Source organism: Telmatherina bonti, assembly GCF_933228915.1.
Source record: "Telmatherina bonti genome assembly, chromosome: 3".
Classification (NCBI taxonomy): Eukaryota; Metazoa; Chordata; class Actinopteri; order Atheriniformes; family Telmatherinidae; genus Telmatherina; species Telmatherina bonti.
The window spans coordinates 8,220,309-8,245,687 of NC_136621.1; the positions used below are offsets into that span (position 1 = coordinate 8,220,309).

The 25,379-nt window shown below is 39.8% G+C and overlaps 2 protein-coding genes across 3 annotated transcripts in view; one reads left to right on the forward strand and one right to left on the reverse strand.

The window, feature by feature from the left end:
* The window catches only part of marf1 (meiosis regulator and mRNA stability factor 1), a 21,805-nt gene extending 13,199 nt beyond the window's left edge, over window positions 1-8,606 (forward strand). For both annotated transcript variants that reach the window (XM_079238199.1, XM_079238200.1), the window contains 10 exons: window positions 1-5; window positions 98-231; window positions 509-711; window positions 823-1,050; window positions 3,169-3,408; window positions 3,519-3,767; window positions 3,895-3,955; window positions 5,121-5,225; window positions 5,850-6,023; window positions 6,108-8,606. The exon at window positions 1-5 is cut by the window's left edge and continues 138 nt beyond it. In XM_079238199.1, the coding sequence (XP_079094325.1) occupies window positions 1-5; window positions 98-231; window positions 509-711; window positions 823-1,050; window positions 3,169-3,408; window positions 3,519-3,767; window positions 3,895-3,955; window positions 5,121-5,225; window positions 5,850-6,023; window positions 6,108-6,301 (1,593 nt within the window). In that variant the 3' untranslated portion in view covers window positions 6,302-8,606. The remainder of the gene's footprint in view (window positions 6-97; window positions 232-508; window positions 712-822; window positions 1,051-3,168; window positions 3,409-3,518; window positions 3,768-3,894; window positions 3,956-5,120; window positions 5,226-5,849; window positions 6,024-6,107) is intronic.
* Window positions 8,607-10,260: 1,654 nt separating this feature from the next.
* On the reverse strand, window positions 10,261-24,778 carry bmerb1 (bMERB domain containing 1; the record flags this gene model as incomplete). Its single annotated transcript, XM_079265206.1, has 6 exons — window positions 10,261-10,379; window positions 10,481-10,563; window positions 13,572-13,686; window positions 16,143-16,216; window positions 20,054-20,174; window positions 24,691-24,778. The coding sequence occupies 6 exons, from the start codon at window positions 24,776-24,778 to the stop codon at window positions 10,261-10,263; spliced, it is 600 nt and encodes a 199-aa protein (XP_079121332.1).
* Window positions 24,779-25,379: the final 601 nt, after the last annotated feature.

Here is a 25,379-nt window from a genome sequence, read left to right on the forward strand (position 1 = left end):
CATTGGTCAGTAAATATTATTGCTGATTTTTACTTTCATTATGAGTAAACTTTTCTTCATGAGTATTTAGTGTTGCTTATTTTTATTATGTTACCAGGTGCTTTTCCAGAGACTGGAGGGTAACTGACTATGGCATATGTGACTTGATGGACCTACTGGCAGAGATCCCTGACACCACCATCACCATCTCACACCAGACCACTGACACAGTGATCTCTGTTCCTAAGAGGGGTCAGTTAGTAGTTGTTAAAACAATAGATATAAAAAAAGATCAAATTGTGAAAAGAAAATCCTAAATGTTAAAGGACCTGCCAGTCTTAGTTTCTGAAGGCAAATGATCTTCTATGTTTCAGCTTGAGTATTTCTAAAGTTTGCTTTTAATAGATACATCACTCAGTTTAGTCAATTTTACGATCACTTTACAGTAATGAGCAGAATGCTGTTTAATTTATAATTGAGCTACTTATATTGGCTCGATTATTAAAAGTAATTTCTTCTTGTATACCAGAACGTACTGTAGAGGAAATGGAGCGTACCAAGCAGTTTGGGAAGGAGGTGGTGGATCTTCTCCGTCACCAACCTCACTGTAGAATGCCTTTCAGTAAGTTCATTCCCTCTTATCACCACCACTTTGGTCGTCAGTGCAAGCTCAGCTACTACGGATTCACAAAGCTCGTGGAGCTCTTTGAAGCAATTCCGGACATCCTGATGGTAAGGCATTAATTCTGCTTTGTGCTTGGGTCATAAAGTGTAGTAACATACAGTTATAAGATTATCTTGATTGCATGTTTTATTGGCAAATGTTCCTCTGTTTTCCATGAGGTGTTGGAATGTAGTGAGGAGAAGGTGTTGACTCTGACTGAAGTGGAACGTGTCAAGGCTCTGGCAGCCCAGCTGGTCAAGCTCCTCCGGGCTCAGAAGAACTTCAGTCTTCCTGTCAGCCAGCTGCTCCCTCAGTACAGCAAGACCTTTGGTTATGGTCTACGCCTCCAGGACTATGAGGCAGCCTCTCTGCCTGCTCTGCTGGCCAAACTCTGCCATGTTGTTAAGGTGAGAAGACAAACTGAACACCTTCAGAGTATTTTCCCAAGCGGCATAGAGTTGATGCACTCACTGACTGTCCACGTAGCAGTTACATTACTAAAAGTAACACATATGCAGTGTTGTAGCCAGAAACGTTCCAGGAAAGCTTTATATCAAAGGTTTGTTGTCCAGTGGTTAAAGACAACCAAAAGCTTGCAATTTGTAATGTTGACTGACTGAGTCAGTTTTTTTACATGAACTGTGAAACAAGAAGTGATGAAAATCACATCTGTTCTCTCAACCTGAGCTGCTTGGTTGAGGTCTCATAGTCTCTTCTCCTCTTTATTTTGGACATAATGATACAAGATAATTATTTTTCTGTTCAGTGCTCTGGTAAGTGCATTATTTACAATCCCCAGATGTGCAAACACTTGTGTGTGAACTTTAGCTCACACATGTTATGTCGCTTAAAGCTACATACTTTTATATCAGAATATTTACTTTTTGGTCACGCTTTTTTGTTTTTTGTTGTTTCATATAAATTGTTTTAATCAATGATTTAATAGAGTTTAACTCGAAGATTATTGCCTCGATCAGACTACACAATTTCAGCCTTTGAGCTGTTTTAAACCTAGTGAACACGTAACAAACATTCAGACTTGCCAGATTATGCCTTGTCAGATCCACAGAAAAACTTTTTTACCTTTTTGTCGTGTGACTAAATTAAAGAGTTGCGATCTGGGATCTAGGATGCTTCATGACCACGACAGTCTTGCATTTCAGAATTTTATTTTTTTTAATGATATAAAGCAACCTATTAACTACTTAACAAAAAACCCATAACACCCTATCTCGCCACATGGGATTGACTCCATCATCTTGTATTTTGTTTCTTTGCTCACTCGGAGCGTGGCGCGGCCACCAGTGTCTGTCTGTTATGATTAATGGCTGACGGCTGCTTGTCCCGCCTCCCTTTGAAGGTGATCAAGGGTTATTCTTGTAGTATGGCCACTTCCTAGCATGAAACACTGAACAAATTTATGACATCTGTTAATCTGTCAAAGCGACCATCATGAACAACAAAAAAAATCATGTAGTCTGATGCAAGTCTTCTGTTTTTTTTTTTACAGGGTCTAAACATTGTTGGTGTTTTCTGATTGGTGCTTGCAGTTCTAAACATTTCTGATTACTGCTCCTGTATGTTGTGCAAACACTGCCTGGCCAAAAGTCTCCAGCATAAAAAAGTCATGCACTGATATTTAATTGGACCGCCTTTAGCTCTGATAATGGCAGCAATGTTTTGATAACCTTCTGCAACATCACCTGATTTCTGTCCATCCAGTGTTGCATTCATTTCTCACCAAGAGCTTGTATTGATGGGAGAGTCCAACCACACTGCAAAGCCTTCTCCAGCACATCCCAAACATTCTCAGTGGGGTTCAGGTCTAGACTCTGGATTGACCAATCCATGCATAAAAATCATGTTTTGCTCCCTGAACCACTTTTTCACAATATGAGCCCCGTGAATCCTGGCATTGTCATCTTGGAATGTGGCCGTACCATCAGAGAAGATGGAAATGAGAAGCTATTCACTGCATCAGTTGGGGTTAAATAAGTTGTTGCCAGCTGAAAGATAATCACATACAGAAATGATCCAATCTGGTACTTAATTTATAGGGCTGTGACAATATGCTTTTGTCCCGGTTCGATTCCGATTTTTTTTGGGTACCGATTCGATTTAAATTGCGATTCTCACAATTCTCCGATATTGCTGATTTTTGTAGATTAAAAACAAAAGAAATGTATAAAACTTATTTTTTGCTCGTCATTTTTCTTCATTTCAATGAGGAAAAAACAACACAGTAGCCAGCCCATCATTCTGCTGCTATAATGCACAATATTACAAGTAAAAAGATCAATAAAAATGACCAAAATTTTATAGTGTATTAATTTCATTTTTTTGAGAAAAAAAATCTATTTTAAAATTGTGAAGAAAAAAAATCCCGATTTCTGATTTTTCAATTTGATTTTCCCACCCCTAATAATTTACATAGTTAAATTAAGGTGCAGCTTTTCTTTTTCTTTCTTTTTTTTTTGTCTTCTAAAGCCTATATGACTTGACAAAAATCTATTTACATTTCCAAGGTGGTGGATGCCCCGGAAGGTCGGGAAGTGCAGTTAATCAACAGGAAGTCTCTCCGGTTGCTAACATCCCAGCTGCTGGCTTTGCTCATGTCCCAAGAAAACAGCCAAATATCCAAGGGTATGAAGGTGGAAGAACTGAGCCAACGTTACCTGAATGCTCACGGAAACCACCTAAATCCATGTGAATATGGGTTCCTCTCCCTGAGTGAGCTGCTTAAGAGCCTCCCATATCTTGTTGAGGTTGGAAGACAATCTAAAAAAAACATAAATATTTGTTTTTACACAGCAGTTACTGTGTGTAACCTTTTACTTTCTCTTTCCCACATGTTTTCCCTCATCCCCTCTCTTAGTTGTACTATGAAGAAAGTGATGCGAATGGTAAAGCTGGCAGTGCTTCTGGTTGTGATGTGGAATTGGTGAGGCTCACCAGGCTTTACCAGTTTGCCCGTAATGTTCGTGCGCTGCTACACACCTACCATTACAATCAAATCTTCCTGACCGAGTTCCAGGGTGCTTATAACAAATTTGCAGGCTGTAGCCTTGAACCACGCTCTTATGGATACATCAGTACTGATGAGATGCTCATGGCTATTCCACAGGTGGCAATTTATTACATTTATCCTTGTTAATGTAGTACCATTTAAATCTTTCAACACATCTCATGTTGCTTATATACAAAATCATCCCTGTTAAATTGCATTTGTTTTGTTTGGGATGAATTATCAGGTGGTCTGGATCAAAGGGCATGGTCACAAGAGGATTATCGTTTTAAAGAACGATATGAAAGGTAAAAGCACTGTTTTCAATACTTGTTTGTCTTTATTATTTTTAGCCACATGTTTTTCCTTGATTGCGCTGATGTGCCCAACATTTCATAGATCTAGATTCTCCATTTTCTGTGTTTTTCTCCACTAGCCTGAGCTCAAAGATTAGCATAGTAATAAAATGGTAGCTTGGTGATTAAAAGCCAATTAAGGGCAAAGAAGAATTCTGATCGGTGCACATCAGACAAATGGTATGAAGAACACAGAGTGGAAACGGTTAGAAAAGGTGGAATTATTTTATTCATTTATGGATGTAATGTTATGTAGATCAGTTAATTTTTCATTACATCTGAGCCAAATGAAACAGAAAACATGGATGAGTTGTAAATATTTTGACCATCTGCCCCCCCCTCCCTGAACCACTTTTTCACAATATGAGCCCCGTGAATCCTGGCATTGTCATCTTGGAATGTGGCCGCACCATCAGAGAAGATGGAAATGAGAAGCTATTCACTGCATCAGTTGGGGTTAAATAAGTTGTTGCCAGCTGAAAGATAATCACATACAGAAATGATCCAATCTGGTACTTAATTTATAGGGCTGTGACAATATGCTTTTGTCCCGGTTCGATTCCGATTTTTTTTGGGTACCGATTCGATTTAAATTGCGATTCTCACAATTCTCCGATATTGCTGATTTTTGTAAATTAAAAAGAAAAATGTATAAAACTTATTTTTTGCTCGTCATTTTTCTTCATTTCAATGAGGAAAAAACAACACAGTAGCCAGCCCATCATTCTGCTGCTATAATGCACAATATTACAAGTAAAAAGATCAATAAAAATGACCAAAATTTTATAGTGCATTAATTTTATTTTTTTGAGAAAATCTATTTTAAAATTGTGAAGAAAAAAAATCCCGATTTCTGATTTTCCAATTTGATTTTCCCACCCCTAATAATTTACATAGTTAAATTAAGGTGCAGCTTTTCTTTTTCTTTCTTTTTTTTTTTGTCTTCTAAAGCCTATATGACTTGACAAAAATCTATTTACATTTCCAAGGTGCAAGTTAGTTTGAATTTCTGAATCCCTGCACCTGAACAAGTCATGAGATATAACTGCACAACTTAAGCAAATTATGGTAGCATGTCCTTTTTTTTTTTCTTTTTTTTTTTTTTTTTTTTAAAAAGCCAGAGCAAGCTCTTCAGGGCCCAGCAGCCCTCAGCCAGGAGACAACATGGAGAGCCCAAGAGAGAGTCCTGTTAGCAGCTCAACATCTGGAACACAGAGTCTGGGTAATTGCACGTTTTTTCCAGGATGACTAGATTTCATATCTGCACATGAACACCAACACTATGGAAGTGGTTTTTATTGTCTGGGGGTAGGGGTATCAATCCTAAATGACCCGAGGGATTCCTGCAGCTTCTCTCTGTTTCAAAAGTCATTAAAGGCAGTTTTATGCTTTACAGTCATACTTTTTATGATGTGCATGACAGGCTGACTATCTATCTATCCCCCTGTTGCCAACAAAATCAAACAAGGATGGCAAGGTGGGAATACCTTTTCCTCTGCTCTGTTTTCCCACCATAACACATTTCTTATTCTTATTGTGTATGTGTGTGCGTGTGCATGCGTGCGCGTGTGTGTGTGTGTGTGTGTGTGTGTGTGTGTGTGTGTGTGTGTGCGTGAGCAATAGAAACATTCCAGTGTTTATCTCTGTTTTCGTTCCATACATGACTAGTGATGTTCCGCTGGTTCACACATGACCTTTTTATAGAAAATTAATTATATGGAATTATTTTTAATTAATCTTAATACTGTTATTAAATGTACAATCAAGTAATGATGATGTTCCTAGTCTGTATTTGTTTGACAGTAATTTGCACACCCCTTCAGTGAACTTTTGTTTTCTCTGCCAGGCGATGATGCAGCTGCAGAGTCTGAACTGCTGTGTCTAACGTCTCCTGTTGATCTGTTGTGCGGTCCAGTACCATCCTGCTTACCGTCACCTCAGCTCCACCCAGACCCAGTTTCCTCCCAGCACATAGATCTGATTCATTTTGAGAAAACTGCACCACCACATCTAGCAACAGGTCAGTTTCAAAATTTAAATTTGGGTGTTGCTTTTATTTAATGTTATATAAATATAAATGTCACTTTGCATTGATATTTGGCAGAGAGTGTTGAATTTGACAAAGCGGCTACAGATGATCCATCTGAGCAGCCTGAAGGCACAGACCGCCTGGAGATCGGCAGACCTCCAACATCTCCTGACACCAGCAGCCCTCTGTCCATGGATAGTCCCAACAAAAAAGCTGCACGCAGCAGAATCAAACTAGCTGCCAACTTCTCCTTCACTGCTGGCCTCTGAATCTGTTTCTCATCCACATCACACAGAAATACCACAACTCGCATAGTGTAACTCTACATGGAAGAGTTGACAGGCATTAAGCACACTACATAAAGGTGATCCCTGGAGAGTGTTGTGTTGTCCCTTCTACGTCACAACAACAGCCCATCTCTTTTCTTCTAATCAGCAATCTTTCTTCATTTTTTATAGTTGTCAGTTTTCTCTGATGTTCAGAGCTGTGATCCACTCCTTGCAGATTGTCTGCAGATCTTTGGTTTGCCAAATTCACACACAGTAAGCTGTTGATTTTCCACCATAAGACTGTTTGATTTCCCAATCTGTGCATCCTCAGTTTAGAGTCATAACAATTGTTAAGAAAGTCACACTTACATTAATCAAGTTAGTTGTCACTGTATCCAGAGTACTGTTTAAAAATAAGGAAGGGGAAAGGCAATAATGAATAAATTGGAAATACTGTTGCCCGCATTTTCAGTTTGTGTAAAGATTTTTAGAGATTTTTGTCAGTGAATCATGTCTCCCCGAAGACTATGGCTTTAGTTTAAAACATCATTTCAACTTTGGAGAACTTTTCTTTGAAGGTAGCTTATCTCTGAGGTATGCATTCTATGTTGGGTCTATAAAGAAGAAAAATGTTACTGTTTTTAGTTTCTCCTATACTATGCAGAGTATTTGGTTGTCTGTGGAAGTTTGGCTTCTGTTGTGGATTAATGGCATAGGTAGGGTTTAAGAAGAACAATCTGAGTGGTTTAAAGGATTTGATCTAAAGGTTTTGATTGACTGACTGTTGTCTCAATGCTTGTTCAGGAGTTTTTATTGTGGTATGTTGACCTAATTTAATGCAATGATTTTGACTCGTCCCTCTGAGGCCAATAATGAAAGCCCAAAATATAGAATACTGGCACTGAATATGTCATATGTGCTCAGGCAGCAGAAAAAACTACTTTTAATGTTAACTAGCAGTCAGTATGTTTTGTGTTCTTCTAGCTGTGTTGTCTGTGCGGTTTACACTGGAGTAAAGGGAGTGAAATGTGCATGGAGTGCATAAGTGAGTTTATGCAAGGTGTAATCCCAGGAGGAGCAGACATAAACTGGTTATAGCAAGACATCTTTATTTCCACCAGTTATTGGATCTCAGTTGGAATCTCTCTTGCAGTTGCCATGGAAATGCTCAAGGTTTGTTGAGTTAACCTTTGCTGCTGATAGGCACTGTCAGCGGTGGTGTCCACACTGAGTTGAAGAATTTGAGGAGGGCAGCAAGCGCTCCCGAGTTTGATTTTTTTAATGACACAATGAATTGATGAATGGTTTTAGGAAAAAGGGATGGGATAGAGATGATGCGTTTGAGGACCAGATTGGGGGTTTCGGGAAGCCTCCTAAACAGATGATGTCCACACTAAGGACCCTCTGCAGTTCTCTGGACTCCGCCGGGCTTTTACAATGGCTTGTATTGGCCACGGAACTGAAAGGTGCCATCTTTTCTCCTCACCCCGTTACATCTCTCATGAAGTTATTTTTAACTTCCTGTTGTGTCTTGTTTTCTCAACTGTTCTTCATCTGGAGTGTTTTGTCTGCTGCTGTTAGTGAAAATGCCATTAAATGTCTGCTGCCTGTGAAGTGAAGCACAGCCCAGGTGCCACTGAAATACAAAGCTGATGTTTGTGTTCAGAGAAATGTTTGGGAGATGGGTAAGAGCCCATTTAATCAGTTTGTTTGCATTTTGGAACAGAATTAGTCAGCATTTCTGGTATTTTCATACAAGTTTTCTTTATCAGACTGGATGTCAACGTGAGGAGTCCACCTGCTGTCTTGCTAGACTGTGATGTGAAAATAATGTTTTTAGGACTTTTACAGCTTATCTCATGCTGTTTTATTGACTATTAGAATACCTACCTTAAGAAATTGTTGGTTCAGATTAGTTTGTAAATGGCTTAAAGTGCCCCCAGAAAATGTTTGGATTTAAATGAGCAACTTCTCAGTACTGCAGTGACAACTAACTCATATTTTGAGTTCTTGCTTTGTTTTGGTTAAATCAGTAAGATGTTGTACCTGTTAAAGATATGCACTTATGCATAGTTTTACATTTTTGCAAAGACATTTGAGCAACTTAACTTTGCCTGTGTTCCTGATCACGTCTCAAAGTCCTGCTGTTCTGCAGCATATTTTAAGGAACTTGTTTATTCTGTGTCCTTAAAGTGTTTGCCTTGTGATGAATTTCTGTTCACCTGCTCCACAATTGTCTTTGTCCTCTGGAAACATCCGCCCCCTCAGTTAGCTACACCAGAGGTGGTTATAAATTACTGTTGAAGGGACCAAAAAGAATAAATTACACAAGCATCAATCTGCTTCTCTTTTTTTGTGGATCACATGACAACACACTCAGCACATTCCTGAAAGATGCTTTATTTAAACACATATGTACAAGTAGTTTCAGATTATTTTCTGCATATTTGTTCAATATTAGGACCCTCATATTCACTACAACAACATAACAAGAAGTATTCAGTAGGAAGGAAAAGTGACAATGCAACACTTTGCTTTACACAAGTCACCGATGTCCTAAATACACTGAAACGTTCATTTTAAACAAGACTAAATTCAGAGAATGCAAAGTTGTATTTATCACTGAATGAAATCATACAACCACTGTTGTTAGTTCCACATGTTTGTGGAATGATGACTGCTGAGTGAGAGGAAGAATGATAATATAAAAATACGGTTGCAAAACTGCATTAAATAATGTAAATCAGCCATGTGGACGTAATCGTTCAGTGAGAAATGGTGACATCCAGTGGTAAAGATTGGTATAGCACAGTTATGAACGGTGGCCAAAGTTTTCCAGACAAAAAGATGTTTTCATGTATTAGTGGATCTGGTAAAATCAGGAGTAACAATGACTGTACTACAGGTGACTAGTTGGACATTGAGCATTCATGTGTGGGTCTTATTCCAATCGGTGCTTCATCACCTATCATAGCTAATACAGTTTGGTTGGTTGTCACTCTAGAATAAAATTATGGCAGCTGCATTCTAAGAGAATTAAAAACAATTACCTATTTTGCTAAAGTGAATATATGCCAACAGAAATGCATTAAAGATAAATTATTTTTCAGTCAATAATCTTTGATTTTGTCACACAGTGCACCTTAAAAGAAACAAAAACCTAATTTATCTATCATTACTTTGTATTAGTTTATTGAATAACATGGGCATTTTAACTGACCCAGGAGACAGAAGAGTGTTTTAATTATCAACAGTTTTGATGGCTCAGATGTGTGCATTTTTAGAGAACAAACGCCACAAGTATGTTAATGGCCACTGGGCCTTGTATAATCCATCTACATTGCAGCATCTGCACTGGCATGTTACTTTGTTTACCACTGAAACCTCTAAAGGGTTCTCTGATGATTTCCAATCTTTTGCAGATTGATGCAAATTGTATCTGAAAAACCACCTTTAGAGCACAACTAGGGTGTTGCACAAAAATGTCCAGTCTTTAGCATTTCTTTGCATAAATGACTTAGAGCAAGGCCATTTTGTTTTTTGAACTGACCAGGGCTTTCCTTAACTGGGCAAAAAGCTAAAGTTGGACGGAGAAAATCTACTTCAAATGTATATTGTGCATTTACAATCAGATGCAGCATTATCATTGAAAAAAATTAAACAAGATGAAATGATCCCATTTGCCTCTGAATCAACAGACTGAATAAATAAATCAATATATAGTAATCAGATTTTATTTACAGTTCTATTTAAAGCTTTCCCTTCTTTTATTTAAGAGTTTGGTTCCTTTGAGAGCTGATCAGGGATCAGTTTCCAAGCACCTGAGGTTCAGGTATAAATCTGATTCCTGAGCAGGTTCAAGGGTAAACACCTAGCTGTGGTTCTTTTAGAGTAAGGGGAGCTGAAGATATCATGTGAGTGTTGTGACCGAGTCAGAATCATACGGAGGTCATTGTTAATTACATGACAGCACACTGGGTGGCTCCACAGCAGTCCTTAATGATGGTCACACCCGACTTGGTGATGGATGGTTTGTTGGAAGGCAGCTCTGGGATTTGTCGCTTGGGTTTTGGGGGATCTTTTCATTAAAATAAAGCAGAAAAGGGAAATTATAAGTGGATGTGTCGAAAACATGTTTCTGTTTCTGACTATATAAACCATTTTAAACTTCCCACTCACACTGTGTGACTCTGAGTTTCTGCTCCAGAGGCATCAGCTTCAGTCTGAGAAAGTCTGCCATCTCCTTGTCTTCTTCTTTCTCCCTGGAGTGCAATAAAATCACATCTTAGTTGAGTCCAGCTCAATAAATGTCTGCAATTTTTTTATTTGCACCATTTGTAACAGAAGGTTATGACCAAGTTGCAGTTACATCACATGTAATATTAATGCTGTTGTGTTTATCTGAGAGATAAATGCTTGTTCAGCCCTACAATGTTTGACTGTTTCTAAAAAATAAAAAGATCACATGCTGTTTTATGTGAATAAAACCAAATTATTTGCAGCCACATACACCTCTGAATTTATTTAAATTTGTGAAAATCTAACTAAAACATGATTGTTGAAAGATAATCTTTGCATTTTGACCTCTTGGTTTCATTCTCTGTCAAGATAATCCAGTTTAAAATGCAAACACACTACATACACCACAAGGTAAAAACAACTTTCAGAAAATGGCTGGATTAAAGGGTTAGATGTGCAAGAGCTCTTATTTTCTCCAATTTGGATGGTATCTACTGTAGTTTAATTCTTTCCAGTTTGAATGTTTTCTACCAATAGCTTTTTAGATTTAGTTGTCAAACTTTATATTGGACATTTCTCTTGCAACTAAAGAAATGGCGCCAAACAAAGTGTGTCTTTGTGGTGTCAAAGTGTTGAAAGACATAATAGAAAAAATAATTAAATCTGAAAAAAAAAAATCAAATGAACTGTGATGGATGGGCAACCCATCCTCTCGCCTCACTGCTGGGATAGACTGCAGCTTCACTGTGACCCTGAAATGGACTAGGTGGTTTAGAAAATTAATAAATGAAAATCTCAGTTAATTTAGTTCAGGAACATCACACCTCACACTCATCCCCTAGTGAACCTTGTCATACCCCCTCAGCCCCATGAGTCCTGTGAATTAGTGAATTCTTACAAGAAGTTTCTTTAATTTGTTTGAATGCATGTGTCTTGCTAATCCCATTCCCACTTCTTCTCAAAACATCTTGTATCACAACAAATGGTAATATCGAAGAGTCATCACATATTTAATATAAATCCATCCATCTTCTACTGCTTATCCGGGGGCAGCAGCCTAAGCAGTGAAGCCCAGACTTCCCTCTCCCCAGCCACATTTGCCAGCTCTGCGTGGGAGATTCCAAGGCGTTCCCAGGCCAGCTGAGAGATATAATCCCTCCGTGTTCTGGGTCTTCCTCGGCGTCTGGGACGTGCCCAGAACACCTCACCAGGGAGGAGACATCCTAACCAGAGGCCCACCTCAACTGGCTCCTCTCAATGTGGAGGAGGGTCTACTTTGAGCCGCTCCCGGATGACCAAGCCTCTCACCCTATGTCTAAGGGAGAGCCCGGCCACCCTGTGGAGAAAACTCCTTTCAGCCGCCTGTATGTGCCGATATGGTTCTTTCGGTTACGACCCGCAGTTTATGACCATAGGTGAGGGTAGGAACGTAGATCGAGTGGTAAATCGAGAGCTTTGCATTCTTGCTCAGCTCCTTCTTCACCACGAGAGACCGGCGCAGAATCCGCATTGCTGCAGACGCCGCACCGATCCGTCTGTCAATCTGACGCTCCATCCTTCCCTCAAGACGCCGAGATATTTAAACTCATCCACTTGAGGCAGGACTTCACTCCTGACCAACCTATTCTGAGGACCATGGTCTCAGATTTGGAGGTGCTGATTCTCATCCCAGCCGCTTCACACTCGGCCGCGAATCGCTCAAGCGAGAGCTGGAGATCACGACCAGATAAAACCAACAGAACCACATGATCTGCAAAAAGCAGGGACCCAATCCTGAGGCCACCAAACCGGATCCCCTCAACACCTCGGCTGCACCTAGAAATTTTGTCCATATAAGTTATGAACTGAATCAGGTATAAAGGGGCAGCCCTGGCGGAGTCCAACCCTCACTGGAAACGAATCCAACTTACTACCGGTGTCGTGCCAAGGCACTTATCCCGGACAGTCCACTCAGACACAATGGCCCCCACCTCACTCGGGACATGGCTGAAGCTCTGCTGAAGGTGGGAGTTGAAGCTTGTTCTGACAGTGAACTCAGCCAGACATTCCCAGCAGACCCTCATGACACGTTTGAGCCTGCCAGGCCAGACCGGCTTCCTCCCCCACCATCTGAGCCAACTCACCACCAGGTGGTGATCAGTTGACAGCTCCACCCCCCTCTTCACCCAAGGCATGTCCAAGGCATGTGGCCGCAGGTCCAACGATACAACTACAAAATCGATCATCGAACTGCGGCCCAGGGAATCCTGATGCCAGGTGTACATATGGACACTCTTATGTTGGAACATGGTGTTCGTTATGAACAATCCATGACGAGCACAGAAGTCCAATAACAAAACACCATTTGGGTTCAGAGGGGGGGGGGACCATGCCTCCCAATCACTCCCCTCCAGGTCTCACTGTCATTGCCCACGTGAGCATTGAAGTCCCCCAGCAGAACAATGGAGTCCCCAGAAGAAGCACCCTCCAAGGACTCCAGACAGGGTGGGTACTCTGAACTGCTGGCACAGACCATAGTCAAGACCCGTCCCCCCACCCGAAGGCAGAGGGAGGCCACCCTCTTGTCCACTGTGGTAAACCTCAACGTACAGGCACCAAGCCGGGGTCAATGAGGATGCGCACAACCGCTCGGCGCCTCTCACCGTGAGCAGGTCCAGCCCCTCTCGAGGGTACTGGTTCCAGAGCCCAGGCCATGCGTCGAGGTGAGTCCAACTATATCTAGCCAAAACCGCTCAACCTCGCGCACACGCTCAAGTTCCTTCCCCACCAGAGAGGTGACGTTTCACGTCCCTAGAGCCAGTTTCTGGTCCGATCCTCGGACTGCCAGGGCCCCCACCTCTTGCTGCCGCCCAGCTCACATTGCACCCGACCCCTACTCCCCCTCTTCAGGACACACAAATCCCTCCATCACCATAAGGTGGCGGCTAAGGGAGGGCCACCATTCTGTTTGCTTTAATGCTGGACAAGACAAAAAACAAAAGGAAAAAAAGAGGCATTATATCAGATATTAGCTATGTTCAAAATGCTGTACCTTAATCTCTCCACCTCTGCATCATCGACCAGGAAATCCCTTTTCTGCACCAGTTTATGAATCTTCAGGATCAACTCCTCTTCTTGCTGCCTGATCTTCTTGTTTTTTTCTTTCTCTACAGAAAAATAAGACATAAGTAGCTGAGTTTTCTGGATAAATTTGTGGTTAAGTGAACAGATTCTGCTATAAAAAAAAATATCAAAGCAGGTGCAGTTTAGATGGTTTTAACAAACTGACCTTACAGAAAAATCATCTGGCTCTAAACTCTGAGTAATGACACAAAGAGGACCTTAATTTTACCATCATGTATTGTATACAACAAATGAAATGTTGATTTGATGATGCAAATGCAAAGGAGCACTTTTTTCTGCATTGTGTTGGGTGAGGGTATATGCATTTGCAACATCCATTTCCTCTTTCTTCATCTTCATACGTAAAGGTCACATAAACAAACGCGTCTCAGCAGCCAGAGCGAGTTTGTTTGGTGTGTGAGACCGTTTTGGAAAAGGCAGCAGAAAAATTATCCCGCACAGCAGGTCTTTCTGGAAGTCTGGAAATAAAGTGGAGCAGCGCAGCTACAGAAAGCATTCCCACCTGAGTTCCAGACTCAGTAAGAAGCAGAAGAACTGCTTCTTACTGAGAAGCAGTTCAACCCGCAGAAGAACTGCTTCTTACTGCTGGCTCACTGGAATGTCAGAGATGAGCTTCTTTTACGTGGCAGAGTGCAGCACACAGGATTAATAAACCCACATGGGGAGCCAAATTTAACTAAATTAGTTTAACATCATCTGAGTAGAAATATATTTTTAGATATAAACAATCCATCAGACAACCAATATAAGATGAACCACAGATAGAGTTATTTGGCCACAGTGAAAACATGTATTGGTAAAAGCCAAAAAGCTTCATATCTGGAAAAAAAAAATCTTGTGGCTTGAGGTCGCTTTGCAGCAGCCTCTGGGCAACTTGCAGCCATTGAATCTACAACAAATCCTTGCATCAAAGAGGGATGCATGTCAGGCCATCTGTCTGAAAACGTAGTTGAAAGCGGGTTGAATGAGGACACTTTAAAAAATGAACCAAAAAATGGCTTGAAAATTTAAAAAAATGGTTGTGAAGCAGCTTGATGGTTAATTTAAAAGAAAAAAAAACATCAGACAGTACTGTGTCACAGTCTAGTAGAGAAGCTTCTGAGGCAACATCAGACCTTTAGCTCTAGATGTTGTCAATCAAGTCAGTAATATGATATGACTGTATGTTGCAAACACTTCTTGTGAGTGACTTTTTCTTGCATCTTACATACTGTGCAAGAGTTTTTAACTGCCCCTCAAGACTTCATCCTGCCAAGAAAATGCTAAATACCTGCAGCAACGTAAACCAGTCCCAGCCTAGTGAACATATATATATATACATATATATATATATATATATATATATATATATATATATATATATATATATGGTCTGACTGTCCTGTTCTTATTAAACTAGTTTATTTTTTTGTTTGATGTCAAGGTTCGGTCCTTTATCTGATTGGTAATCACTTTTAAGTGTGAATGTCTGCTAAAACCCACAATCACTGCACGTGGCCCAGAAGGAAATTACAGTGATCTGTGTCATGGCTGGCTCCTCATATTCAGACCTCTTCTGGCCAGTGCCGTAATGGACCTATAAGTACCAATAGTGGTCTGGATTAGACCCAAACATGTCTGCAATCTGGAAAGGTGCCTTAAAGTACAAATTAAAACTAGTTCTTTGTTGTCTGTTATGTGCCAACACAAAACCTCCTCATTCCTTTAGTAAGGTGTCTTTTTTATGCTTGCTTGATTCATAAGTCAGTGTAAAGCTGCTTGGAAAATAATGTATTCCTCTGAAAATGGTCAGGTAAGTCCTGGACTTCAAATGAGAGCTGGGTCAAGTTATCTTTCTTTGTTTTTCTTGGGCGCTTAGGTTATTTTCTGCACACTGCTAGCTTGTCAAGCACTTAAATCCACCCAGTGTTTGAGACGTCACTGTTGTCTCTTGTTGCTGTGTGTTAGTCCTTGAACACAAAACCAGCCCCTCCTGCACACGCACACACTGACACATGATGTACATGCTCTTTGATGAGGCGTGTTTTCTCCTGCTCTTGCCGTGTTCTCTTTACACACCACTCCGTGCACTGTATGTGTTACTGTGGGTGATGTAGCTGACGTCAGTGGAGCAGCTGCATCTCAAATAACTGGTGTTGCACTTGTACTTGTGTCTCAGATGAAACACAGGAACATTTATGGAGTTGAAAAAAGGTGTAAAATGCATTTTTGTGACATTTTCCCTGAAAAGCATCCCTTAGCTTGTTTCCCCTTCATAGTGATGCTGCAGGGGTGTTTGTCAGCTTGTCCCTGACACTTACGATCAACCCTGCATAGGCCTGCTATAAATACAGTGATATTTGCAGATATTACCAAACTGAAAATCGTCTTCATCATCCTGAATGGCTAAATGTGAAGCTCTTGGTCATTTTTATTTGCAAGCTAATATGTGTGTGTGTATGTGTGTGTGTGTGTGTGTGTGAATGTGTGTGAACTGTACCTGGTACTGCGACGATCTGTCTCAGCTCCTGCTTTAAACTCATAATGTCTTTGCAGAGCTGAATGTCATCCATCCTGATGAAAAAACAAGGAAGACAGAATAATGAATCACTGGTTTCCATCAGATTAGAGAGCTGCTGATTATAAGCTGCTGTCTGACCAAAGTTATGTTAGAAAGGCTGTATTGCTGTGAATCCTGAGAGAAAGGAGGACCGAGCTGAAAGAAGGATTTCTGAAATGACTTTTTGATATTCTGCATTGATAAAGTTAAATATTTATCAACATTCAGCCCATATCTGAAAGCAGTCAGTATTTACTTACACGCAGTGACGTAAAGCAGCAAAGTGGCCAGAATGCTGGACATCTTTCTGGATGAACGACTCTTTAACAGCTATTAAAACTGTTGAAAATTAACTTCTTTCACTTAAATTAATTTCTCAATAAAATAAAATGTTTCATTATTTTTCATCACATGTTGCTCAACTGAACTTGGGTCTCTTGACTCTTGTTACTCTTTCACAGCCCTGCCAGACATGGGATGTGTGCGTTTCTGCATGTTTAGAAAAGATGGGAGACAAAAATCTTCTTTTCATTATAACCTGCAGACCAGAGTCTCTCCATTTCCGTTCCTTTTCTTCCTCTCTGAATCTTTTCCTCTGGGATGGAGGAACAGTGACAGCTACCACTGATTTAATTTTCCTTGCGATAGATCAGGCCCGTGACTCATCCACAGCCCCCCCCCCTGCCTCTTCACTGTTGCTCAGATTTACACCTTCCCTCCCTTGTTATTTCTCTTCACAGACCCTTCCCTTCATTTTCTACTTTTCTTGCTCTTCTGCCACATCTTTTACTCTGTGTCCCCACACTGACGCTTGTCTTGTGTGTGTTTATTTGGCAACTTGAGTCACAGTCTGTCATTTGAGATGTAAGCAGCTCACAAGCCTAATGAAGCCTTTCGAGAGAGTGTGTGAAAAACTGCATCAGTGCATCAGCGTCACGAGACACTTTAACATCTCATCAACAAAAAAAATTTTTTTTTAGTTGTTTTAAGTTAGGAAGGTGAGGCAAAGTTATACTGGATATAGTGGTCTGTCCTTAACTCAAGTTTTAATAAGTGGAATGAAGGATATTTTTCAGTCAATTTCTACATCACAATATGAAAATAAAAAAGTCATCTTAATTGACATTGAATGATGTTTTTTATTTGTCTCTTAAATGGACTTGCAACCTGTTCAGGGTGTACCCCACCTCTCACTGTACCCCAAAGACTGCTGGAATATGGTCGCCACGAATGAGTTTGGATGCTGTGTTTAATGCCGAGCAACGACAGAGCTGATGACATCACAGGCTGTGTCTGGTGCGGTACCAGATGTGTTGTTTCGCTGATAATCCTGATTTGGGAGAGTTTAAATAGTTGATCCCGATTGTAAACAAGTCTTTTGTTGCCATGGAGACTCATCATAACAAGTCTTGAGAGAGCCAAAAATATTCAGAAAAATCTTCCTTCACAGCACACCCTCCGAACCGGCATGAAATCCTCAGAAAAAAGACCTAATTTTAGCTAATATCTATATTAGAATAGTTTGTACTTAAAAAAAAAACTCAAGATAGCAAGTCAGAGCTATAACTTGCTGCCATCAGATGACGCAATCTAGAATGGAATGAATGAATGAATGAATGAATGAATGAATGATTACTGTAAACACACTTTAATGTTCTACTTCACAATCTAAAACGGCATTCTGCATAAAAGGCATGACCACAACATCTCCACACTGCTTGTCTTAAAAACGTCTCCACCCGGATTAACTGTCCAGATACTGTGTAAGAGGCTTCCAGTGGAAAAGAGCTGCAACAATAGAAATGTTTCAGCAAGTTTTTTTTTTTACCTTGACTACTTTCTCACCTCTCTTTTCTTACCTCCTGTCCAAAATCATTTATCCAAAATAAATGGAGCATGTATCCATTACTGCGGGGTCTATATGTGTAATCTTGGTCAAACTAAAGCGAAAACATGTTAGATTAATGCAAAAGAGTCAGGATCGGGCGTTGAGTTTCTGTGTCAGAGTAAATTCAACTGGAAGGAAGGAACTGGAAGGACTGCAGCCCTTGTGGAACCGAGTAGCCTTGATTTAGGAAATAGTAAAGCTATATTTGATAAGTAACTGTACAAAAGTAGATGCCAACAAATATCGTAACAGGTATGTAGAGGCAGAACTATTTAAGGTGACACCTGGCTTGAGTACCAAACAAGAAAACTCTCTGTAATATCTATATATATATACAGTACATACCCTGGTACAAGAGGTTCTGATGTTGAAAAGGTTAATGTTTTTTAAATGTTTTTTAAATGTTTTTTCTTTATTTATTTTGAAACAATGAAGGTAAAATGAACATCACTCCCAAAAACAACCATGATGTAAACATGCTGTGTTACTGCAAATAATTGCAATTTCCATCTGTTGTCAGTTTTCAGGAACAAAGAAAGATGACAACAACACAGTGCAAAAAGAGATGAAAGTATTAAAAACAAACAAGCATACAATGGATACTATTAAGCAACCGAAAAACTGGTAGAAAAGATGTTATATTTTCTCACAACAGACAAGGTGTTTATCTGCATCAAATACAGGAACAGCTGAAATGACTAAAATTTAGTGGGAAAGGTAAAACCCATTATATCAACTTCTTAGCACCAGAACGTTGTCATCGAGGAAGAGGTGAGATGAAAATCTTCAATGATTATGATTAGAGGCTGCTTAAAAATATTGAATTTAATCAAATCAATTGAAATTAATGCTAAGACTGATGTTTATGTGATTGTAAAGGTTAGACCATTTTTACAGACATGCAAAGAGGGCTCAGGGTATCAGGATTGAACAGCTGTGTCATCTAAATCGGAAATGATTTGACTCTTCAGCAACTGATAATGGTCATGTGATCTGACGAGTCTGGATTTATCTGGTTTCAGAGCAGATGGAGCATCAGAATAAACATGCAGCATGCAGCCAGCAGGACTGTGGGGGCTGTTTTATAATCTGGTGTTGCTATTGGTTGAAATTATGGTTTAAATAATAATCCCACCTGACAACTGAAGATTTTTCTTTTTTTGTTTGTTTTTTTTTATGTCCAACTCTCTCATTATCAAACAGACCTTTGTGAAAAATTTATGTAACTGTGGATGTAAATCTGTTTTTGATTTCTCAGATACACAGTGAATGTTTCTAACAATCAAAGCAAACAAATATTACAATATTTATGGGCTAATCAGAGTATATACACCATTCCATCCTAAACACTGATTCTTGATGCCCGAAGCATTTGTTGATGAGGATCCAGTGAGTTTATCATGGTGACTCATTCATCTGCTGTCGGCATGCTCGGCCCTCTGAAAAGCCAATGGACATTTTCAAGCAGAGAAACTGATGGAAAAATCTTGTAACTATGATATTGTGAGTGTCTGTAGAGGACAGATGGTTAGAATACTAGCTGTAGAAGTTCTTATCCACTGCTTCAGAGTGTCTCTGGAATGAGAACAACTACAGGAGATTGCTGTTGTAAGGCTCACTCCTGGGATCCGACACCAAGAACTGAGACAACAATGTTGTCAGATGGGTTGAGGAAAGGCAAGTGTGTAAGGGTGTCATTGTAAGCTGAACGTTAGTTCACCTTGTCCACTGGCTGGGGTCACTTGGTCTGCTGGCTTGTGTGAACTCAGCAGGAAGTAAAAATTTTGTGCCTTCTCATTGATCTGAGTGTCTGTTGTGCATTGAGGGATTTTTTTTTTCTCTAACAGCAACTTATTGTAAGCCTGAAGGAAGCAACACTTAAACACCTTTGCAGGGGCTTGCAAGAGAGCCAAAGTTATCATGGCTACAAGAAAAAGCTCAATGACAAGAAAGTAGGACTCACATGAAGCGAAGCTCAGACTCTCTGCGTACCAGGACTTCACGGAGGCGGTGAATACGAGCCATCTCTACCTCAATCTCCTCTGGAGACATTGTGCTCTCTGCCATGGACACATCTGAGTGCCCTGAAAGGCAGAAAGAAGAGGACGGGGAGGCAACAAAGTAAGAGCAATACAGTAACACAGAAGAAGAAAAAGTAGTGAACAAATAGAACCATTCTGGTTTTACAAACAGTGCTCCTTCTTGAATTTCCCCTCAGGGATAAATAAAGTATAGTAACCAGGGGCGGACCTACCATTAGGCAAAACTCGGGTCCCAAATTCCAGAAGGCACCATTAAACTCCACATACACTTATAGTTAATACAGTTAATACTTATTTCCACACATTAACTGTGGTTTTGATTGAAGTGCTTTTGCTAAAATGCAAGCAGCATTTGAGTGACCTGAGGGGGCATTTTCACCAAAGAAGACCTGGTTCTGGTTCAGTACCAGTGCTAGAGTCAGTGCTTCGTTGGTTCAGCTGCAGTGCTTGCAAAGAACTATTTTCCATTTCAACCCAAAGAGCCTGGTCGGTGCTGCGTTGTTACATCATCTAAAACGTTTTGGATGAGAGGAAAGAGGAAGTAAGAAGCAGCGCTCTAGCAGAAATGGTAAACAATGGAGGTGTGTGGTTCCCCTGCAAGTTCTGCTCTTCCAAATTTGTGTCTACCTTCACAGATAAACAAGTAATCTGTTAACGGCCGCCCATCAACGTTTAATAATCAAACGCAGAGAACAGCAACTATGTGTTGCGGAGAATGTTGCAGAATCTCCTCCTCAGACCAATTCTGCTTGTTCTTGTAGTCAATTTTGTTAGCTGGTATCAAGATGTCAGTCCAAGTTTCAATGCTCATAATTTTAGCCGGGTAACCCCAACCCCAGCTGCTGACACGCACAACGTAAAGAGTTGGTGCCTGCATAGAGCCAAATTTGAGAGCCAGGATCTGGTGCTTAGGTGACAGAAAGCTAAAGAACCATTGCTTAGTCTGGCTCTGTTTTCAAACCAGCACTGGAACTAGCTCGGTGGAAAAGAGGCAGAACGTATCCGCCACTGCGTTGAAGCTGACTCACCACAGCGGACAGAGATCTGCATAAGAGCTTTCAGATTGTGTCTCATTCAATGATTTTACTGACAAGAGAAGCTGATGCTAATTCAAAGTGATCATCATGTATCTAATGCATGAAGTAGCAATAAATCGCTCTTCGGCTATAAGAAGTGCCGGGGAGGGATGGCAAAGTGCCAGCTGCTATCAGTGAGCACAAACTGGAGACATCGGTCACATTATGTTTGTTCTCTGTTTTTGACATCTACATCTTTTGACAAATTTGGATGTAGCCTTCAGGTTGTGGAATGTTCTTCACACTTCTTTTTTAATGTGTATAATTATAGTTTTGTTTTTCTTTCTTTGTTGTTTTATTTTTTCAACTTGTTTAGATAAGCTGTAGACATAGAAACAAGTGAATTTGTGCCCTATTTTGTTTACATGTTCAGAATAAATACTTTTTAAAAAATAAAATAAAATAAATAAAGTCAATGTAAAAGTGCTTTTAGCTTCCATTCTCATTAATGGTCAGGAGGCAATACCTCTGACAGCAAAAAGAAGGCTGGTTGCAGTCTAACAGCTCTACTTAAAATTACTTCATGGCCCAAATAACCAGAATACATTCTGTTTTAATCCAACATGATGCTTGCTTTTTCTAGATTTTTTTGTTGGCCATACAGACTATGCTTTGTTGTTAGGTTACCTTGTAATTAAAATATATAAAACAAGACTTCATCATTTGTTTCTTCACATTGTAAGTTACTGAACTTCAAATTTAGCAACTCATATGCAGTCTGATTTGTTTTATTTTAAGCCAGCCAGCCCTAAGAACACAGGTGCGCTGGCTACAGAAAACGTGGGGTTTTCTCAACTGGATGTGAGTTTCAGACATGCAGACTTGGATAAGATTTCTGCATGTGCTGAGACAAGCCACATAAAATTGTTCTATTTTCAAAATCTCTAATTGGGTAACTCACTTAGTTCTTCAAGTATCCGTACATAACTTGACAACTTTAAAACTTTGTGCTTCTGATATATTTTGATGGCACACTTAAATTTATTGTATACATTCCTGGAGCAGCTGTTGCCCAGCAGCGGCCCGACACTGATGAACTGTACAACCCAACATTTTTTTCCATCAATTTAAAACAGAGGTGTTTTTTTCCAGTTTTTTTTCCCAGCAATCTCACACTTATCAGGGTTGCAGGAAAGCTGGAGCCTATCCCAACAAGTATTGGTTGAGAGGCATTCCTTGGACGGGCTGCCAGTCCATCGCAGGGCCAACACAGAAAGAATAACTAGGTCATGTCATTCACACTCACACTCTCTCCTAGGGACAACTTAGAGTAACTAATTAACCTAACATGAATGTCATTGTATGGTGGGAAGAAGGCCTGACTACTCAGAGAGAGCCCACACATACACGGGGATAACATGCAAACTCCACACAAAAAGTCCATCATCTGAACACCTCGTCCACCTCGTCTGACCGAGGCTCAAACAGCAACCTTCTTGCTTTAAGGCCACAGTGCGAACCTCTACGTTACAGTGCAGCTCAACACTAAAGATTAAATAAAATAATCAAACAAGAGTCAATATTGTTTGGTTAGTGTGGAAATGTGTGAAGATGTACAATGCACGATTCAACAAAGACTCATCGGAAAGCAATACGCAACCAACATTTGGGTTTACACAGTCAATACAGTCATTACTCCGCTGTGCTCGACTGGACATCTCACATGAGGCAATGACTCACATCAGTAATGAGCTAGTCTCAAAAATCATGGTCAGAGCTGAAACATTTAACTATAATCCAAGAGGTGATGGATTTTTCATTTTTTAAAATTATTATTATTATTGTTATTTATTTTAATGGTATAGGGTTTATTTAACTCCTTGGTGTCTACTGTTGCAGATTCGCTACAGACCATTCCCTATCTTCATTTATTTAATTTTTTAAAAACTTTATTTACATATTTATTTCCTGTTATGCATTTATTTGTATATGAACTATTCCTTGTTGTTTTATTTAATTTATGCTTTTTTTCAATCCAGTCTAATAAATTAAGGTGTTATGGGGTAATGCATTTATTTTATTTCCGTTTTTATTAAAGAAAGCTAATGTAAAATAGTCTTGAAATACCAGTTTTACATTGTGTTACTGCAGCATCTGGCACAAAAACACTACTCCTCCTCCATAAATAATATTTAATATATATCATTCATAATATTTAATAGTATTATTTAACTTACCTCCACACACAAATAATCAGTTTACTTGATTAGAGTAAAGCAGTTTTATTTTAAAAAATGGGTGCTCTTCAGGATAATGATTTATTGAGTCCTAAACAGCCTAGGGAAGCAGAATTGAGCATGCTGCAGCAGCCATATGTGGCTTGACAACATGATAATGTCAGCATTTGTATGACATACAATGCAGACACCCTCTGACATATCCTGCAGTCCTGGTGCTCGACACTCTCCCCCTCTCCTCAGGAACACTAGATAATAAGCGCAAAAAAAAAAAAAAAAAGTGCAAAGCCAACACTTTTTTTTCTAACCATTTTAGCTTTTCTTTTAAAATGAGAGGACATAAACCTGCAGGGAGAAGGATCAGTATGTTTGTGTTTGTAGGAGAAACAAAAACAAATGAATCTCTGACTAAAAATAACAATTGCGTCTTACTTTTTTCCCTCATACCTGATCCGGAGGTTTCTTCCCACCTGGTCTTCTGTGTGATGACTTGGCCTTGAAATAACATCTGATATTCTTTCTGTTAACCCAAGAGCCACTCAAAACTCTTTATGAGAGCAGTGAGAAAGACAAGACAGCAGGAACACCCAGTGTGATGGGTTCTTCTTTAACTTCATGATCGTTGTAGTTTGTGGTACTAAGAGCTACACTGAGTTAGTTTGGTGAGAGAAAATAAGACTGATTGGAATTCATATTTGTTAACTTATCCTGCTACAGGGTTCCCACAATTAGGGATGTTTTCATGTATACATATCTTCCATTATTAAAGCTTTAGGAAATAAATAATAAGGTAGATAACAGAATTTGCAGATTATAAAAAAAGAAAAAAGCTTCATTTCAGGTTAAGGCTTTTAAGGAAGTATTTTATGCAATATTTTATATATAAACCTTGTGCTATTATCAGCTAAATAAGGAGTTGAAATTGATTATATTGATTAGAAGATACTGGGCAGATGATCAGTGATGAACTTGGTGGCTATTTCAGCTCAGTCTGAATGAAATGCGTTTGAAAATCCCCGAGGTCTTAAGCTTTGTTTGTTTGTTTAGTTTCACTTAAAACTCATTCACATACCGAACCATACCTAAGGTGTGCGTACAGACCTATAATAGGCCCTCTGTATCACCGAGGTGGTGATTCTGATACAACCTAAGCCTTTTATGAGTCACACATTAACCCTTTCAGCTCTGGTCTCTGAAGCTCCATGGCGCTGAGAGAAAAGCTGAGACAGTATCTTTACCTTTTTTCATTTTTATTGTGACCACGCAGTGATGAAACAGTCTAATAATTTCATGCATGATGCCCACCTTTATCCGTTGTCCAAGCCGTTTCTGACACAGCGCCGTAGCTCCTGAGCACGCGCTCGCTGTCTGAGATGGATTTCTTCAGCTCCATGTCGGTGAAGTACCCGCGCGCCAGAAACCGAGAAGCAAATTTAGCTGATTATACACGTTTCCCCTGTTTTACACCCTTCCGAGAGCTGTTTCACCCAGTAAGAAGCGACCAGCGACCCGAACCGCTTAGCATCTTTAGTCAACCCTTCCAGTTCGTGTGCATAAAGATACAGCGAGCATGCGCAGTTTGCGCAGGGATGCGAGGACTTGGGAGGAACCCACTGCCACCGAGACATGTCACTGCCAAAGCGACAACCACACAATTAGAAAGAAATAATTAGCTACAGATGGGTTAAACTGAAATGAACTATTAATAACTTAAAAGCCTGAAAGGAGCCACTAGCAGCTGTAAACAAGAAGTAAATCAGGAGTGTTCATGGTTCAGGTTGCACAAACCAAAAACAGATGTATGTTTTTAGACCTTTAACAAAGTAGTCAGCCAAAACTTAACCTCTTTAAGTACAAGCAGCATAAAAAAGAAACACAAACAAAAGAAAAGCTCACTCAAAGTGCACAATGTGGCTGCTGCTTCATCTAAACTCATGAGTAAAAGAGTGCATGCATGTAAGAATCCTGCAACACACACTAAAACACACACATGT